Source organism: Anastrepha obliqua, chromosome 1 (assembly GCF_027943255.1).
Source record: "Anastrepha obliqua isolate idAnaObli1 chromosome 1, idAnaObli1_1.0, whole genome shotgun sequence".
NCBI lineage: Eukaryota > Metazoa > Arthropoda > Insecta > Diptera > Tephritidae > Anastrepha > Anastrepha obliqua.
Window position 1 is genome coordinate 116,140,867 of NC_072892.1, and position 21,423 is coordinate 116,162,289.

General features: G+C 36.4%; 1 protein-coding gene across 1 annotated transcript; it reads right to left on the reverse strand.

The window, feature by feature from the left end:
- Positions 1 to 271: 271 nt before the first annotated feature.
- LOC129235972 (membrane alanyl aminopeptidase-like) lies at positions 272 to 19,170 on the reverse strand. Its single transcript, XM_054870075.1, has 7 exons — positions 19,080 to 19,170; positions 6,565 to 7,085; positions 2,887 to 3,045; positions 2,237 to 2,711; positions 1,932 to 2,173; positions 730 to 1,857; positions 272 to 651 (listed from the first exon to the last, which is right to left on the reverse strand). The coding sequence occupies exons 2-7, from the start codon at positions 7,083 to 7,085 to the stop codon at positions 351 to 353; spliced, it is 2,826 nt and encodes a 941-aa protein (XP_054726050.1). The 5' UTR covers positions 19,080 to 19,170; the 3' UTR covers positions 272 to 350.
- Between the last annotated feature and the right edge of the window lie 2,253 nt (positions 19,171 to 21,423).

Below are 21,423 nucleotides of genomic sequence, written 5' to 3' on the forward strand. Positions count from 1 at the left end.
CACATGCGGGTTATTTTAAAAAGTAAGACAGAGGAATACAGCCTAACATTGTAAATAGCCCTGAAAAATTCTTTCATTCGCAAGAGGAGCGCCATACAGCCGAATTTGCAAAGTTTGTATGCAGTATACCCTAGATGACTGGTGCTGTTATCAAGTCAAAGGATGGACATACTCAATATTAATGCTCTTATCACTAATTAATTTTATTTGTACAGATTTATTAATAAAAGATCACTACTTCACTTTTTAAAACGAAAGATTCGGTAATTAATAGGGTGTCTAATACTTCTGGCCAAGGCACTTTTATGTACATATGTATTTCTAGGTAGATATGAAAGCGCTAGCGAAATTTACTGCAGGAAACGTCCAATGACAGCACATACAATTAATGTTAGTACGGCAACTGTATTAGTAGTAGCATCGTTTGCCTTGCGCTTCACCAAATAGCTCGTGAAGCTTACTAATCTGTCGCCAGCCCATCCCAAATTGTATTCAACAGTGCTTTCTGCTGCCACCAATGTTGACTGTGAACTACCAAAGTTGGACATGTTATTTTCGTTGAACGTCTTCAATTTCTGTAGTTGCTCTTGAGTAGTAAAACGAGCAGCAATATTGGCAATAATTGTGGCGACGGAGGAATAACTGCCCATCCTGTAAAAAAACAAAAAAAAACGGTTTAATAACACACACTTTTTGCAATAAGTTTATATGTATAAACACAATACTTACGAAGTTGCAAGTTGGTCGTAGTTTGTGGTAACTAATTCGAAGACTTGATCCACATTTTCATTGTTGTCGGTGTACAGGCTGCTCATTGCAGTAGATTTATCCTGGAGACGAATTTGATCGCTCACAATGGCCCAGAAGTGCTTCTCAATCAGTGTACTGTTTTTCACACATCCCAGTGTACTGAGAATCAAGTTTTGCTCCGTGGCAGAAGTGCTTGTCAAAAATTTGTTGAAAAGTTTATCGTAATTAGATTCATTGCCATAACGCAGAGCATTGCAGTACACAACTGAACGGATATTCACTGGTACTGGAGTCGTGTCAATTTTGGCAAAATGTTCTTGTGACTTTTGAATGCACTCTGTGCGACCAGCTTTGCAAGACCAAGATAAAATTTTAGCACGATTATAGATATCTAATGCGGTATCGTTCGAGCGTTCATCGAACCCGAGTTGATTGTATGCTGTCTCAGTAAGTTCAATAATGTAAGAGTAGAAACTCTCAGTATCATTGCCCAGACGAGTGTTAATGAAAGTAAATCCATTGAAGGCGGAAGTCCATGGTAGGTAATTGATTTCACTCTCCAAATACTCGAGTACATTAAGTGCTACGTCGTACTCGAGAACATTAGCACGAGCCAGGTTGAGCAGATCGTCGACTATTTGAGCACGATTCAGTTCATGAATACCACTCCAGTTCGAGGAGTGCAGCGCTGCGTATATAGAACTCCAAGTACTCTGATCATAGTTGACGCGATAGTAGCCAGTCTCTTGTATGTTAAGAATGATCCAATCCACGCTGTTGTTTAGGGTTATATTTGATGCCAATGTTGTAGCATTCAAATAGAAATCAGGAGTTGTGTTTTCAAAATTGTTTTCTTCGCTGGTCGTATAGGAAATTGGTATGGTGTAAAGTAAAGAAGTGTTGCTGGTGCTCTGATCCTTGAGCATAAAGCGTGACTGTTTAACGCTGAACGATTTCTTGTCACTAGACAGTGTTACTGTCACGACGGGATAGCCGACTTGCTCCGTGAAGCTCTTAAACACAGCCTCTGAGTATTGTTTGGTTGAAGCAGGCCAATAATTTTGCCAAGTTTGAAGAAGATAAATTGGAATGGAGTTATTGTATTGGCTAGAGAAAAAGATTGAAAGTTGTTAAGTTTAGTTAGCACCTATTCAAGCTACTTTGATGATACAAATACATACTAAGTTTTGAGATAGGTTTGCAACGAAGTTTTGAAGTTAACCTCGCCCATAGCATGTTTTACCATCCGGATAAAGGAGGCACCCTTGTTATAGGAAATGCTATTGAACATACGGCTTATGTCGGAGGGTGTGTGAGTGTCTTCATCACTCATAGGATTGGTGCTATTCGTGGCGTCCATGGACATAACTGGTTGCAATTGATTGACTACAAACTGCTTATCTAAAGCCATATCAGTTTCAACCTGCAGCGAGATATATAGAATTATAAGGGGACATGGTTCGCCCATTTAACACCTAATACCTACCATATGTGTGCCAAAGTATTGGAAATATTGTGCGAATCCTTCATTCAACCATGTGTAACTCCACCAGTCGCACGTCACCAGATCACCGAACCACATATGAGTCTGCTCATGTGCCACTAATGCGGCAATAGATTGTTTGGCACTATCCGTTGTGGAGTTTGAATCATAAAGCAATGTACGCTCTCTGTAGGTTAATAGACCCCAGTTTTCCATTGCTCCGGCAGAAAAGTCGGGAATGGCAGCCATATCCATTTTATCATTACCCATTTTAAAATAGTCAATACCAAAGTAGTCGCCTAATTCTTTTAAAATACTTTGGCCGACATTGAAACTATATTCAGTTTGATTATAATACTCAGGTCGTGCAATTACGCTGAAATTATCATTTTTGCGCTGCGTAAACTCGGACACGATGAAGGCTAATAGATAGGTGGACATATATGGAGTTGTTCCGTAGATATCTTCCTCATAGTCTCTGTAATATCAAAATTTTGAATGCATAAGTAATAAATAGGTGCATATAAGCAAAGGGTTTCCCGATAAGGAGATGTCTTAAAAGCTTTAATACTTTAAATAATTGTGTTCATTTGAAGGTTAAATATTTGCAGGATTTACAATATTTATTTGGAAACCCTTTAGTACAAACTTACCCATCAGTGACTGTTGTCGAAATACGGGTATTGCCAAAAGAGGTCAAGTTTTTGGGGCGTCTGATTGTAACGTCGAAGGTGGCCTTAAATTTTGGTTCGTCGAATGAAGGGAAGGCACGTCGCGCATGATTAGGTTGAAATTGTGTAGAACCAATCCATCTGGAAACAAAATAAATTACATTTATACTCGTGTACAGACAATAGAGAGCCTCTATTCTTGAGGTATTGATGGAGTGTATATAAATAAGAATAATAAATCAGCTCAAGAAATTAGTATTTGGAGTATGTCCTAGCCCACCGCACAGGAGTTAAGAGCTTAAGGTCATAACGTTGATTTTTTGTCAATAAATTTCACTTCGCTTTTCTTCACTTTAAATCTAACTATGAATTTCGGTATTATCAATACAAAATAACCTATACATATACAACTGTTGAAAAATACTTAAGAACGATGCACAGTTTTCTCTACTTGAGATTTTTTTCAATAAATCGCTGGTAAATGGTTTTCATTTTAGGTTTCAGTTTATAAATTTAAAAGGTTTTCAATTTGCACCAGTCTTTTTATCTAAGAAAAATATAAATTTTTTTATTTCATGTACAAAAGTTAATACAATTCGAAAATCCTTTGAGAAAAAATTCAGGTGAAGGGAAATGTGTACTTTAATCATCTATTGAAAATCATTTTTGTTTTATTTCTGCTGCACAGCGCCTTTATATATACAGGGTGAACGATATGAAGTGCTACCTATTCAAAACACCATAACTTTTTTGTGATAAATTAGTTTTTATTGATTTCAAACACAAAGTTGTTCAAAAATGATTGCAATTTTGACATATATTCACTTTAGCTCGATATGACCACCTTTTGCCCTGACTTTAGCCTTCAAACGGTCAAAAAATTGAAAATCATTTTTGTTTTACTTCTGCTGCACAGCGCCTTTATATATACAAGGTGAACGATATGAAGTGCTACCTATTCAAAACACCATAACTTTTTTGTGATAAATTAGTTTTTATTTATTTCAAACACAAAGTTGTCCAAAAATGATTGCAAGTTTAACATATATTCACTTTAGCTCGATATGACCACCTTTTGCCTTGACTTTAGCCTTCAAACGGTCAAAAAATGAGTTGCATGCTGCACGAATGTGACCTGGAGGTATTTTGACCCATTCTCGTATACTCGTTTTTTTCAGCGCATCCATACTGGCATATTTTTTAGTCCTCACCCTGCTCTCCAAAATGGACCAGATGGAATAGTCCATCGGATTTGCGTCTGGCGAATTCGAAAGCCATTGTGTAGACGAAATGACGTGTGGAACATGATTTTTTACCCATTCTTGGTTCGCACGAGCTTTATGAGACGGTGCTGAGTTCTGTTGGAACGTCCATGGTCTACGACCGAAATGTTTGCGTGTCCGCGGCTCTAAATCAGCTTCTAAAACATTTTCCCGAAAATAAGTCGCATTCACTTTGACACCAGGTTCGATAAAAAGGATTGGAGAACGTCCAGCGGTCACTGCGGCCCAAACCATTACTTGCGATGGGGAATTGCTTCGAGTGGCCATGCGTAGGCTCAAATTCTCGTATGAGCGTTCGGTCAAGTAAACACGATCGTTTTGCGTGTTTATGGACTGCTCAATAGGGAAACTTTTTTCATCAAAAAACACAATGTTAGGAAATTCGACACGTTTGTGTAGGCGCAACAACTCCTTTACTCTTTCGCACTGAACTTTTTTTGCTGGGGTGAAAGATTGATCTCATTTTTCAATATGCGTCGAATGCGGTCTTGCGATATTTTCAGTTCTTTCCCCATTCGACGTGGATTTCGTTTAAGTCGAGCCTTCACTTTCCGTTTCACATTTCTGGCGTTGTTCCGTTATTTTTTGGTCCACCTCCATAGCGATTTGCAATGCTACCAGTATCATTGTAACGTTTTATAGTGCGATACACAAACATTTTATTCACTTTGGGGTGACTGAGCTCACGAACAATGGCTGGTTGTGATTTTCCAGCCAAATATAACGCAATCACACTATTACGTTTGAATTCCATCACAGAAAACAAATCAACAAAACTGAGACGCAAATGCTTTTGATGGCTTATACTATAAACAATATATTGAACTGTCATTAGAACAATTTTCACGTTGATGTCATGAGCTGTTTTACAGATACAAGGAGTGTGAAGTTGGTAACACTTCATATCGTTCCCCCTGTATATATAATTGGCGCGTACACCCTTTGTGGGTGTTTGGCCGAGCTCCTCTTCCTATTTGTGGTGTGCGTCTTGATGTTGTTCCACGAATGGAGGGACCTACAGTTTCAAGCCGACTCCGAACGGCAGATATTTTTATGAGGAAATTATTCATGGCAGAAATACACTCGGAGGTTTGCCATTGCCTGCCGAGAGGCGACCGTTATTAGAAAAATGTTTTTCTTTAATTTTGGTGTTTCGCCGAAATTCGAACCTACGTTCTTTCTGTTAATTCCGCATGGTAGTCACGGACCAAATAAGTCGGCACTCGAAGATGACCAATCCAGAGCACTTTTGCCTTTGAAAAAAATTTTTTCCACACGAGAATTGTGCTTCGGGTTATTGTTTTTTTGAAATTTCATAATCACCGGTAAATTCTGTTCCGCACAATGGTGAGCCGAACGTGGGGTCGAATGCTGCTCGTTTCGGACGCCGCACGTACTTCCTACCATTTGGACCAACTATATTTATTTTCTTTTCTTCGCTGAATCAAATATAACGTTACTCATTTTGAGTCCAGGCTCTTGAACAAACTCTATTCGGTGTTGTCGCTGCAATGCTGTCACCAATAGATTCTCTCGTGCCAGTCGACCCTGAAGTCCTGCATCTGTCAATCAAAGCAAAATTGTTCTTTTCGTTATTGATTTTTCCAGGCGAACAAAAGTTTCTCGATAGATGTCTGTTTCTGGATTTTGTTTTGACAACGATCATCCTATCAATCTGCCTAGTAGTCTTTTGTGCTTTGTTTTCTTTATGCTGTTTTATACACACAAAAGTATTAAAATATTCTAAAGCATTAAAAACAATCGTATTTGAAACGTTTAATTGTTTTAAAATAGCGCTGTAGGATGATCTGTTTGTTTGCAACTTTGTGATTTCTTTTCGAAGAGCTGGGTTGCAACTTTTCCATTTCGACATTATTGAATCGTTTCAACTAAAGTCAAGTGCTGTAGGAATACTCCAGATAGTTTATTTTTTACTTACTTATCAGTTACAAGATAAAACAGAAAACAATTCACAAAATTTTGGACGAAGACAGAATCGTTCTTATGTATATTTCTCACAAAAATATCAGTGCTCCTACTAGAACGCAAAAAATTAATGCGAACCCTTCAAGAGAAATAGATAAAGAACGCCTTTCAATGAATGTGATCACAGCAAATATATTCAAGCATTATATGCAGAGTCGAAAGTTTAATTAGCTTTTAAGAGAAAGAAAATGTATTTATTGGCATGATAAAATGATCTGTAATAGAAAGCAATCGGCCCTTAAAGGGAATATATTTAGTTCTTCTCTAACCTTAAAGGCCTATTAAACTTCTTTTTCATGAATACTTTTGCGTTCTTAATGCTCGAAAGTCAAATTAAAAATATTATAATAATAAAACAATCGTTTAGTTTAAAATGTTTGGTTTCACTTACTTGGTGACATTATTGGAATCAACATAGTAGCTGCGGTAGAAGCCATACATATCATCATCCATGGTGCCATTGTAGATGAAATGTAGGTAATAAGTTTTACCAGCTTCCAACTCTGTACTCAAATTGTATTGTATTTTGTGAGTCACACTATTCCATTCGAAATTGTCCAAATTGATTTTAGTCGCATTAGATTCTGACCAATATTCGCGGGTTGTGTAATTTAAGTTTCTCGTATGTAAAATTAGTGTTTTTGTGGCTTCAGTTGAATTAATTTGGATGGTAACTTCACCATCAAATGTGAATCGCTTGTTGCCATCACTTTCTTGCAGATATGGTGCCAATTTGAGTGTGTAATTCCATGGTTGAATTATGGTTGGTAGACGATAGTCCTCGCCATCTGAAGCAGTTGCTCTTCCAGTCACTTCATTTCCAGTCACTTCATTCAGCTCTTCGAATGGATGGGCGCGAACGGTGACGCTCAAAAGTGCCACTACCGCGGCAATGAGGTACAGTTTTGACATCTGAAATTTATATACATACATACATACATATTACACGTAATGCACAAATGCTCGAAATTTTTCTTTATATGATGGAAATACTCAACACCAAATTGGAAAATAATTATAAAAAACCATTTTGACCAATTTCAAACTTTTATTGCAAGATACTAAAAATTAATGAGCTATAAAACTGCATGCCAAATAGTTTTCTAGAAATTTTTGTTAAAAACCGTGGAGTAGGAGAGGATATGTATTTTTTTAAAAAGCTCGAAACTAGAATTTATATGCTTTTTGTTAGATAATGAGCTACAATTTTATAAAGATAAAAAATAAACATAAAGAAAATCAAGAAACTGGTTGAAAGGTTGATATAATGATGATTATAAAGGGTGGTGAAGTTTCAAGGCCCGGTGTTGATTTTGAATAAAATACAATTTTTTTAGGAAATTATTGTCATTTCTCTTTAATATGATAAAATTGGTATGGCTCAATTACGTATGGAACAAAATATTGGCCAAATGGCCGCCGCAGCCTCGGCAGCACACCTCCATCCGATGGTCCAAATTTTCGATGACGCTGAGGCATAATTGAGGTTCTATGCCGTTAATGTGCCGAATTCTCTCATCCTTTAGCTCTTGAATTGTTGCTGGCTTATCGATGTATACCTTTGCTTTCAAATAACCCCAAGGAAAGAAGTCCAACGGTGTCGTTGACGTTTAGCTGTTTAGGTTCACATTCAACATCGGCCCTTGAAATTGAACCACCCTTTATTTAAAAATGAATTAGCTAATGAAAATAAAAGCTTTAGTTATCGAAAATTGAAATTCTATGAACAATCGAACTTAATTCTGTAACAACATTTCATTGATCATGTGATATGACCATGCAAAAGGGAGGGTACAATAGATTTTCAGGCCAGTTTGTTCTCCTCACATCAATATCTTTAAATTTATATGCAAAAGAACAGGAAAATAGTTTTTATTAAGCCCTTTACGATTTAAAAACACAATATTTACAATGCAATCTACTTTCACTATTTATTACTTTGCTTATCGAAGATGTGATAAATTTTGGTGGATTTTAAATTTTTTCAATATTTAAAAAAAAAAAAAAAAAAAGTAATCAATGCGTCCTATTTTGTACCCTATTACTTATTACAACCTCAGAAAACAGTTTGAGATTAGAACTTTCGATTTTTCACCCCCAAAATCTGGACTTCCCTGCAAAATAATGATGATTAATGCAGTGTGTCCAAAAATGCATTGATTGAAATAATATTTTAGACGTTTGTTTGAATTATGTTTGTCCAAAATAATCTTTAATATATTGTAGTTTTGTTATTTTAAATTTTATTTTTATAAATTACCGAACTTTGTCAGGTTGATTCCAAGCTTATTCTTAAACTAAGCTAAACATTTGTTTTTAAGCTTGCAACTGCCCAATATTCGCGACTCTACTTCTCTATAAATTCTGTTCAAAAAATTAAATACAAAAAAACAATAGTTCCGACTACGCCAATATCACTATTTGTCCCACGTCCCACTATTTGTCAAAAGTCGATTTCAACAAATATAAATTTTTGCATGGAAGGAAAGCAGATGATTTCGCCATTAACCATTCTCTTTTCAAACACCTGCGATATGTTTATATAATTTTGTCATGCTTAGCCAAATAAGATTTTATTCAAATATCATCTTTTTTCGCACGGCTAAGAAGTTTTTATAAGTCGTCTTCTTCTTTTTTAGCATGGCAGTCTTAGTTGTCTTCTTAGCATGGCAGTCTTAGTCTTATTGTTTTTAATTAAACTACTCAAATTCTTTCGGTTTATTTGAAAAAAAAAAAAAATGGAATTACTAGAGCAAATTAAAGCAGGACTTGCATAATCGTATTTACTTACTTAAGTCTACAGGAAAGCGAGTATCTGGCGGGACTTTTCTTCTTTTTAATAACATAAAGAGCGATTATAATTATGAATACAATAAGAGAGATGAGAATTATGTCTATCCAAGCCCCACACTTTTGTGAAACTTTAGTACTTTTATAACTTTTAAATTTTCCAAATTTTTAATTTGTATATCTGCGGCTGCCGTAGCTGAACTGGCTGGTGTGTGATTTGGAAGTGCAGGTTCGAATCTTCGTTATAGAAAAAGTTTCTTCTAATAGCGGTCGCCCCTCGGCAAACGATGACAAACCTCGGAGTGTATTTCGGCCATGAAAACACTTCACATAAAAAACCATTTGCTATTTGGAGTCGGCTTAAAACTATAGGTCCCTACATTCGTGGAACAAATGTAGGAGCAGCTCAGCCACAAATAGGAAGAGCAGCTCAGCCAAGCAGCTAATAGAAGTGTACGCGTCAATTATTTATTTTTATATTTTTATATCTTCGAATGTAATATCTGTTGTAAATATTTGATTACAACTACTGCTTGGATCTAGTATTTTATCATTTATTCATTGTTCAATAAGTTTTGCGGTTCGATAAGAGTGGGCGTTGCTACTTGCTTTAATTGTTTTTAATATGTTCGTACACTCTTCAATGAACGTATGTGATGTTTCAGTTCAATCTGTCATTTCATTCTTTGTTTCTATAATGGCAAAAATAAAGTATCGTGCAATGATTGAATTTTTATTTTTGCGAGGTTTAAAAGCAAAGCAAATTAATGAATTTTGAAAGTGTATAAGGTGTTTTCGCCGTCAATTAGCACAGTTAAACATGGTCGTACAAGGCCTAAAGACGACCCACAACCAGCAACAACACCAGAAATCGTAGAAAAAATACAAGATCTCGTATCGGCGAGTGACTGAAAGAGATTTATTAGAAGTCCTAGACATCTTCGTGGGCAGTATAAGCAATATTTTGACTGAAGTATTGGGTTTCAGAAAGCTGTGTGCTACCAAAGGAATAAAAATACATTCGAATGCGACTTTCTCAGCAACATTTAGCGTGTTTTTGAGAGGATAAAGTAAATTTTTTGTATCGATTCATCACTATTGATGAGATTTGGGTTATCATCATGATCCTAAATCAAAAAAAGAGGCTAAAGAGTGGTGTGAATCTGGTTCTTCGCCTCGGAAACGTGTTCGAAATTGGCCATGAAGGTGTTATCACCAGTTTTTGGGATGCGAAAGGAATTTTGTTTGTGGATTATTTGCAAACTGGTAAAATTATAAATTCTGAATACTATTGTAAGCGTTTAGATCAGCTGAAGTGAAAAATTCATGGAAAAGGAAAAAGATTATTTTTATAAAGGCGGAAATACACATGTTAAAATACAAACTGTTGGAGCATCGACCGTATTCACTAGATTTAACCCCTAGAGACGTATATCTCCTTCCGCACCTAAAAAAATTCATGCGTAGAAAACGTTTTGCAAAAATGTTGAGGTTAATACAGCTGGGAATCGTATTTGCAACTCTTCCAGATTCTCAGTTCCGGAATGGAATTCATAAATTGGAGTCTCCCTGGAATAAGTGGGTTGATTTTCGGGGAGACTATACTGAATAACAAAGTGTTTTTCAAGCCATAAAATTGTGTTTTCTTATCGAATCGCAAAACTTAATATATTAAGCAACCTAGTATTTTACAGCAAATATGTGTCTTTAGCTATAAAGAGTGACATTTAACAATTTTATTTCGCAGTCATTTTAATTTTTCACAATAACGGTCTCCTCATTTAGTATTTCGAGTCAGGTTTCATAGTTAAATTGTAATTTGCATGATTCCGTAAAAATACAATGTGGCTTATTTTCAAATTTATCAAAATTATTTCGACGCATTCATTCTCCTCTTGAATCTCTAAGTTATTTTTGTTGGGCATAGGCGTTATTAGATTTAAATCAGTCAACACATTATTGTTTGGTATTTTTATCTTTATTATAATGGACTTGTTCACGTATTTCATCACGCCCATTTATATTAATTTCAACATATAAAAGTCTTACGTTATACGTTAAAATTTCTTCCCTACTTTACTACGGTGTGGCTCTGGTCCAGGAACCATGGATTGGTTCGGGAAACCTGGTGTCTGGACTAGACTCACCAAACTACAATACATACTTCCCGATCGCTACAAGTAGGGTAAGAGCAGTGATACTCGTTAAGAAAAGTGTATGTTCCAACTTTAATACTAATCTCTCCACAGATGACCTGACAGTGGTGACAATCCAGGACTGCAAGAATAAAGCTTTACTTCTTGGGTCCTGCTACATGTCACACGAAAAGGAGACACCGCCGGACGAGCTTCCCAATTTGTTCAGGGAAGGAAGCTCGCGCTTGTCGTAGGATCCGATGGAAACTCACATCGTACCATCTGGGGAAGCTCCGACATAAACGATCGAGGTGAGTCCCTATTCAATTTTATTTCACAAATTAGCGTAGATGTACCAAACCGTAGTGAGGAACCAACACATATTGGGCCCACCTCGAAAACTGTTCTAGGCTTAACTTTTACTAATAACCTTACGATGGTGGAAGATTGGAGAGTGTTATTAACGCCTTCTTTCTCCAATCACAGATACTACATACATTTCAGAATAACATTCACGCCCAAGCTAAAGAGCTATACCTTCAAAAATTCTAGAAATACAAACTGGCATCTGTTTAGGAAATCGCTCATGCAAAAACCATTGAGACCTCGCAGGTTCAGCTCTTGTGTTGATCTGGAAGAGAGTGACAAGGGCACTTAATAAAGCATATCACGCAGCATGCACTCCCTACGCTTAAAACGCAAATCAAAGCCACCTTGGTGGAACAAGGAGCTGGAATCAAAAAGGCGAAGCGTATTAGAATTCTATAAGCTGGCATGGGCAGCCGACAATGAATCCTACTGGGAGGAATATAACGATCTACGACGTACGTATAAGAAAGAGATACGTAGGGCCAAAAGAGAATCATGGAAAGACTTCTGTGGCAGTATAGAAAGTACAAACGAAGCGGCTAGGCTTATATATATACTCGTATATATATAATTGGCGCGTACACCCTTTAGGAAACTGTTATTGAAACATTCCACCACGTCCAATTTAATTCGCAAAACTAACGGAGACTGGACTGATAGTTGTGAAGAATCACTACAAGATCTAGCCATCACGCATTTTCCAGGATGCATAGACTACTTAGATCACGATCCCTTGAGAGATAACGTAGCAAACATCACGGAAGAGTTTATTACAATCCAAAAATAGAATGGGCATTAAACACTTTTGACCCATTTAAATCGTCAGGCATAGATGGAAAAAGATGAGCGATCTTTTGGTACCATGGCTAAAAGCGATATACACAGGATGTCCGAGGCTTAACTATATACCTGTTATCTGGAGAGAAGCAAGGGTTGTATATATACCGAAAGCGGGTACGAACAATCCAATGCTCTCAAAGGACTATAGGCCCATTAGTTTGACCTCATTTCTTCTGAAAACGCTTGAGAAAATCGGTGACGGACATATCAGAGAAAATTGGATGTCAGACTTTATGTCTAAGGCACAACACGCAAATACTAAAGGCAGATCCACAGAGACTGCGTTACACTCACCAGCGTTAGCTATAGAGAAAGCTCTAGAGTACAAGGAATATGCTTTAGGAGTATTTCTAGGCATTAGTGGTGCATTCAACAATGTGTCGAGAGAAGCCATTTTAAGGGGCTTAAGCACAACGAATACAGAACCCGCTTTTTATTCAGGGATAAAGAACTGGATGGGTTGCAAAATAATAAGGGCATGTAAAAAGATGCTGGGAGTTACATGGGGTCTATCTCCTGCTATAATATAATATATTGGTGCTACTCAGCTATAGTAAAGCCAATATTACTATACGGCGCTCTGGTGTGGGACTGCGCTAAGAAAACCGACATATAAAAAGCCTATGGAAAGTATTCAACATCTTGGTGCACTCTGCACAACAAGTGCATTGAGAACTACTCCAACGATAGCGCTTGAAAGAATACTCAACTTGTCACCGATTAATATTGAGGCGGATTGTCTAGCAGCTAAATCCGCCGTAAGACTCAGCGCGACAGGCGAATTTACCTGTAAAACATTAGGACATAATTCAATAGGCATTTGTTATAGGGTCCAAACGGACTATATGACATGGAAATGCAATTGGGTAAAGAAATCCCGAACAACAATACAAGAAGAGGGATGGAAAAAAGGTATGACACCTAAATACTTTTAATATATAATATTTACTGATGGCTCGAAAATGTTGGACGAAGTAGGGGAGAAGGCAGGGATCTATTGCGCAGAGCTAGGTATCATGCAGCCATGTAAGCTTCCTGACCACTGCAGTATCTTTCAAGCAGAAGTCTTTACTGTAGGTAAGGCTGCGGAAATAGCATTCGCAAAGACATCGAGCAACTCCAAAATAAATATATACTGACGTTGACAGCCAAGCGGCGATAAAAGCAATAAACACTTATGAAATTTCATCTAAAAATGTTCCAAAAACCAGGAAAGCCATAGAGAGATTAGCCGCAGACAGACGGTTGCATATCCATAGGGTACCCGGGTTAAGGGCATTGCAGGAAACGAAATTGTAGATGAGAATGCCACAAACACTATTTACAGACAATTCGTACAAGAAAACGACATACTGAAATCTTTAAATACGGCATCGCCGCGGACATGAAAATACGGATAGATAGAAGGTGGAATAAACCGCGAAAATCATGTGTACACAGAGTGCAGATAAATACGTCCGATTCGTACTAGCTCTGTCTAGAAAAGAAAGCAGAACTATAGTGGGTTTGCTGATGGGCCACAATTTGCTAGAGGCGCACGCATACAAGATAGGAACTACAAACAACAGTAGCTGCAGATTTTGCAATGAACTAGAAGAGAGGGAAACGCTAGAACACCTTCTATGTTCTTGCCCTGCCTTAGCTAGAACCAGCTTAATATGCTTAGGAGCTTTTTAATATGAGAAGTTAGAATACCTCTCGGGGATAGAGCTGCAAAGTTTACTTAGATTCGCAAAAGATGCAGACATATTACAAGATGTCTACTATATACAAAGAAACGTAAGGGTCTAGCTCCATCTGGTAATACTAAGGATCAATAGGTCCATGTGATGGCTTTAAGCCAGCCAGGTCAACCTAACCTAACCTAATATGGCTGGCTGTAAAATATTATTCTTTGCCGATGCTATATTATCTTGTATTTGCTTTCTAAAAACTTGAAGTTTAACAATTGGTCCATGTAGAGTAATTTTCTGGTTATTTCACTATGACTGAACTCGAAGTCCTTCAGTGTTTAATTGATTTTATTTCTGCGTGCAATGAGTTGTTGTTTAGGCCACACCCTAATATTTAATATTCATTTTTAGCCACCCTAATGGTAACTGCGCCTACCGTTCCGACTGTTGCTAACCACCGTTTCCAGTCGCTGCAACGTGAAGGCATTTCCCCGCCGAACAGTTAAAACGTTTACCGTGTTAAACGTTGTTCGGCGAGGTTACTTTCACTTCAATTTTAATCATAACTTTCACTGCGATTTTCGAATTCCAAGCATCAGAACGTGTCAGCCAACTAAAAGGTAACTAAATTATTAATCATTAATTTATATTACATATATATTTCTATGTACATATATATTCTATGCATATATCTATGTATATACTGCAAATAAAATGGTAATGATTATACACTGACACACCTTTGTGCTTTTTATTTTTCTAAAATATACCATTGTTAATAGAAATTTGATTACTGAGATTTGCAATTGCATTGGGGTAATTTTATTTGATAACATTTAGATGCGCTAAAATTGCTTTCCCATCATTGTCATCCATAGTTCAATATAACTATTTTTAGATTGGTCCTATTTCATTAAATCACCCTCCTCAGTTTCGTTTTGTTTCACTATTGAATTATTTTTGCCTGAACTGAATTAATTCCCGCCTTTATGACAATTTCATTTGGTAGACTTATAACTATTTTACCTATATTTTGCTCAAGGGTGTTTATAATGTTAATTAACTCCACTGGATAAATAACATGTCGAATGGTATTTGTTCTATGTGTAACCTACGTTCTCAGCTATCGGTGTTACCTGTAGTCATCATAGTGCCATTTTGGTCTGTGTTAGTAGGCTGATCGTTATCAATATTAACCAGTTGACTTGCATATTTGGTTTCCCGTTCAATGTTACCTGAATGAATATAATTATGTTTAAGTTTTTTATATCTGTGCTCATATTTATGCCTGAGTGCTTTATAGTTTTTCGCATAGCCTCCAGTCAGTTCATTTTTATAATCTTCTCGAGTCTGGTTAATTTTGTTTATTGTTCTATGACTTCTATACGACTTTTTACTAATGAGTTATCGGTTTTGCCCTCTATTATATCCAATAGTCTTTCTTTTGTTGTTGAGTGAATTGATTTATTATAGTATGCAATACATTTGAAAACTCTTGCTTCTGTTGATAACGAAGAATTTTCTGTTTCCACTACCTAACATTTTTTTGAGAGTGAACCAAATCGTCTTCCCACATCAGAATTGCCAGTGTGGTTATTTGATTTTGTGAAATATACATCAAATCCTTCTTTTACATTTATAGAATTAAACTCATTATCCGTAAATAAGCGGAGTCGTTTGTGATAAATGATATGTTCTTGCAAACTTAGACTATTTTTCAATAAAGGTTTTTATTATATTATTGCATAGGCATCTATAAGAATTTGGTGTTTCTGTAATAAAAAGTTTAGCTTTAATAGGTTTCAATCATATTTTGACCTATTACAAGTGTCGCAATTGTTAATAAATTTCACATTTTTCTCTATCAGGTTGCTATAATATTGTATATTCCTTTTTCAGCCCTTCATAACTGTCGGTAATTCCTCAATGTTCTGTTTCCAGTCTATGGTATTTTGAAATTTGTTTATGAGTTTCGTTTTCGTCCCGAATATCTCTTGCATTATGGCTGCATTTGAGAAACTTGATGGAGGTTCCAAAAATACTTATAAGTTTAACCTGAATTTCGCTCTACATATAATCTAAGAGTTCGCCGTATATAGTATTCCCACTTTTTTCGGGGATGACGGATGACGTCCGTGGAGAGAAAACTCTCATGAGTACTGCTATACCGGCATAGCAGTATGAACGACTTGTAGCCTGACAGCTACATCTATATATATATATAATTGGCGCGTACACCCTTTTTGGGTGTTTGGCCGAGCTCCTCCTCCTATTTGTGTGGTGCGTCTTGATGTTGTTCCACAAATGGGGGGACCTACAGTTTCAAACCGACTCCGAACGACAGATATTTTTATGAGGAGCTTTTTCATGGCAGAGGGGCGACCGTTATTAATGTTTTTATTAATTTTGGTTTCACCGAGATTCGAACCAACGTTTTCTCTGTGAATTCCGAATGGTAATCACGCATCAACCCATTCGGCTACGGCGGCCGCCGACACCTACATCTACGTACTAAACAATGCTCCACAATCTACAACCCTTCCTGCGAAACTGCCAAAAGGTATGACCTCAAGAGGCTGGTTAGCTCAAAGACTCTTAATTAATGTTAACACCTACGAAACTCCGCGCGTCTTAGATCATTACGAATGTGTGTTACATGCGCACAGATTCCTTTCCAATTCTTAGCTGACTTCAGCCTAAAGTCTACAATAATGGAATAAGACATGATCAATATATTCTTCCTTCGCTGTGCAGATTGGGCAATTTGATGAACTGTCATGGCCAAATCTATGGATATATTTTTGAAATAACCCTTGCAATGAAAGGAATTGAGTTACGTCGTAAGTGGATTCTATGGCTTCCCATGGTTCCTTTCTAATCTCGTTGTAAAGGTGCGTCCATGTACATTTAGGTGATCTGTTACACCGATATTGCCAGTGGGCGATCGAACGACGTATTTATTCTACTTTTATATACTGTCTTCATTTCTTTTGCCAAAATGTCGACCGATGTTAATCCTGAAATGACGAAGAAAGCGTCATTAGAAATCGTACGGAAGCTGCAAATAGTCCACAAAGTGCTTAACCGGTAGTTGGATATTAGTTTTCTTGAATAGTTGTTTATGTTCAAAGCATCAGCCCAAATCGGTGCCCTGTATAAAAGGACCAAGCTGACAACTCTATTATATAGTATCTTTTACTATGGCTAGGTGCACCGTTATTTGAAATTATTCGTGCAGACAGGCCTGTACAATCGATGCCTTTTTCACAGCATATTCTAGATGAGTTTCAAAGCTTAAACGACTATCAATCATCACCCCTAGGTATTTGAAAGCGAGCATTGATTTGATAGTTACAGTCCCAACATTTACCTTCATAAATTTTACTGCCTTCCTGCTGCTTATTAAAACTGAGCACAAACAGTTGATCCTAGTTACAGATTCCCTGGCGATCCTCTTAATATCTTGGATGTGTTTTGCTACCATTACCACCGAGATGTCATCCGCGCATCCAATGGCTTAGGATCCAGGAGGCATATTCAATCTTAGAATACCGTCATACATACGTTCTATAGCATATGTTAAAAGCATTTTCAACATTCAGAGTTACCACAGCGTAATATTATTTTTTCCCGCAATACAATCTCTTGCCCCCAATGAATTCGGTTGCTACTGTCACCACGCATTTGATAGCATCCGTTGTTGAGCAGGAAATCCCGCCGGAATAAGCCGAACTGGTATGAGGATAAAATACCTTTATCTTCTGCAAAAGATGATATCCCCTTTAGCAGATAATTCTCTCAATAATTTTTCCCATTGTATCCTATGAATATTCCACTTTACCGCGCTTTATGTGTCGCCTAAAAATATCTGTCATGAATAGCTGACAATATTTTTTTAGTCAACTGCAATCGAATGCATAAAATCTTTAAATAAAATTAAAATTAAATAGCAGCAGACAAAATCATTTAATTATAATAAGTGACCGCATATAACTTTTACAGAAATACACCCTTACACCTCTTCATTACGTGATTCTCATTATATAATTTTCGAAAAATTTAACTTCCCTTTTGCTTTAAACGGTACCTTAATACTATATGAAATATTACATGGCAAAGTTTAATGCACGAAAAAAATTCATAATTTCTCGAGTGTTGAAGTCTCTTTCACAAAACAATAAGTTTTAAGTTAGTGGAACTATGTTTTGTATTAAATAGTTTAATTGTTATTAACACTTTTCGAGCACTTTTCATGTTTTCTTCTAACACAATATTTCCATTTTTTTTAATTAACTTAAAATTCGATCATTATATTCATAACAATGATACTTTCGCCTCGACACTGGTAGTTATTTGTTATTCATAATTTCCGAGCGATATTTTTTTACTTTTTTCAAAAATTATTTGTCATAAACTTTGCAAAAATAGGTATAAATTATTATAAAAATTTTTGAGATTGTTTTCATCCTTCATCGAAATATTCCATAAAGTAATTTATTTTAGTGTGGGGGGGAAATAAATCCATTATTTTTGCGTAAGATGTTCGCGTAAATGGTTTAAAACTGTGTTATGGCCCATCTTTAGGTTCTGGGCGATGTTGCGACTACTAACGTGCCGGTCAACTTCGACTATTTGAACATAAAAAATGCTTGAACGGAGTCGACGAAATCAAAATTGCACGTAATTAGCTATACTATACGGCACCATAAACACTATTCACAATGTTTTTTTTATGGCAACGCAGCTGAAGAGTTACCGAGGACTAACGGGAGGAAACCGATTTAAGAAAAAAAAAATTATATTTTTGTATTTCATGTGATTTCATTGGTGACACAACCATCGGAATAATAACTCCAATAGACGCATTATTGCACTTATTTTTATTTATTATTTAGATTCACAATTTATTTCAGATTATGAAAATTCTCATTTCAATACACTTTTTTAAGCTTTTCTTAATTTCGCTAAGCTTTTGAATGAATACCCAATTTTTATGTTTGCATATGCTTTTTTCAAAACACAAATTCTACACAATTTTGACTTCATTATTTGAAGTGTTTTATGTTTTGCTATGTGCCAATACCTTTTGAAGTGCTAACCTTTTGAGCTGTGTACTCGTATTTCCACCGATCGGACTGCTGACAGCAGTTTGAGGTGGTTAAGTCTTAAACTGATGTTGATATGTGTCAGCATAGACATTTATAGTTAGGCAACTTAATGGCTTATCTACTGTTTAAAACAAATTTTATTGCAAATGATAAGGACAATTATCTCGTGCTGACAAGAATATGTTGTTGTGCATTATAAAAACGCAAGCAATTATGGCCACTCGATATCGATCTGGGTTGACTTCATATTTTTGTTAACTGATTGCTTGAAAAAATTCTTCTATCGGGTTTTATTGCAGATTGTGCACCGTTAATAAATACGAATGTATGTATGTATGTATGTATGTATGTATGTATCTATGCAATTTGAATTAGAATTGAATTACTAGTATAGGGTTTTTCAGTAAGAGCGCTTCAACTTTTGAACTTTTTTGAATAAAATACAAACGGTTTGACTTTTTTAACTAATTTTTTTTTTATTATCGAGTTTGAACATATACATTTAAGTATGAAATTCGATTTCTTTTGCATGACCACCGCGTGCACGTTTAACGAAGTCCAATCGTTGAACCCAATTTTCGACCACTCTTTTGCATAAATCGGCCGAAATTCCAGCAATTTCGCGTTCAATATTGGCTCTGAGCTCACAAATCGTCGCCGGCTTGTTACTGTAGACCAATGACTTCACATAACCCCAAAACGGGACGGCTTGTTAAATGGACCGTAAAATGGCCGTAATGCTCTTAAAGTAGCAGCAACAGAACGATTATTTTCATAAAAAATTTGCACGATTTGCAATCGTTGCTCAAGTGTGTAGCATTCCATGATGAAATGTATACTAATGAAGTTTACAAATGACAAGCGAAAAATAAAAAATATTGCGTCGTTCGCCCTCCCTATCGGAAAAAAGTTGAAGCGCACCTATTGAAAAACCCTATATTTTTTGGGCGATTGAATAGTCCAACCTCTACACTTTGCGCATCGTGACTCAGTGCAGGGGGAAACAAAGTGTGCACCGCTACTAAAACAGACACGAATTATAAATCTCCACTACTTTATTTAATAACGGCTTGGTAGAAAAAAAGAAAATTATTATTTTCGTATTTTACCTTTCACTTAATGATGCTCACGTCTTAATAAAGCTAGCAATCACAAAATTATGGATATAACTATTTTGAAAGAACGGAATTTTTATTCAATATAATCTCACTCGACTTCAATGCATTTATTCTAATGGTTCTCTAATAATCTCGTCCCATTTCTGTAATCATTTTCGGGGAGCTCTGCAAAATACTGATCAACATTTTTTTGTTGAATTACTCACGAATGCGGCACTAACTTTACGATATGTAATTCTGCATGTAAAATATGGAATACAGGTCCTGCACTTGCACAATCATTTTTGTTGTTGTTTTGGAGATCCACTACGTGGCTTACCTTCAATGTTTGCAGGACTACGTTTAAATTCTAAAGCCCATCTATGCACAGTTCACCAGTTTTTTTTCTTGCTGGATTTTTCTTGCTAATATTCCGCCCAATCTAAATAATTTTATCACTGCACAATATTCAGGTTTTTATTAAAACGGAAAAAAATAAATTATAAGTTGAATTAACTTATAAGCAAATCATTAATTTGACGGATCGAAACAAATTTTGTTTGTACGTTTGAAATACTAATATATAAGGGCATGTATTCTTTTCAGGCAACCATTTAACCTAAACTAACCTAAATTAAAATATTGCGTAAGTTTTGAATGCTCTAGTTGATAATAGATGCCCTCTCAATGCTTTCTAACCTGTGCATCTTGTCTAAAATTAACTTCGGTAAATCTCCAGAGGAGGATGGTCCCATATATAGAAGGCCAGGCAAGTGGAGAAAGTTCCCGATCGCTATTCACTTGGGAGTGGCCAGGATGATTCTTCAGCTCACAACTTCCGCGCTTCGCCTAAGTATCCTCTGATTAGATTCCGAACATCAGTTCGAGAGCGAGTTAATGTGAGAAGGCGAATCAACCCAGGATATCTGTTTGTGCGCTGGGTTTAGGGCCAGGCATGTAAAAATCCTGCCTAATAAAAACGAATCTTCGGACTAGAACTACCTACACTGATGACAACCATTGTGAACGAACTAAGGATTATAATTTAAGCGCATGCACCTAGTTGATGCTGGTTGATGTCCTCATAAGAATAAAGGCTGACCTCATAGCCTTTCAAGAAATACGATGGATGGCGCAAGGCAAGAAAAATATTCAATATTCAACCTCTCGTTCATTTGCGCCCACGCCCCGATGGAAGAGAAGACGATGCTGCTAAAGATTCCTTCTATTGATTCCCA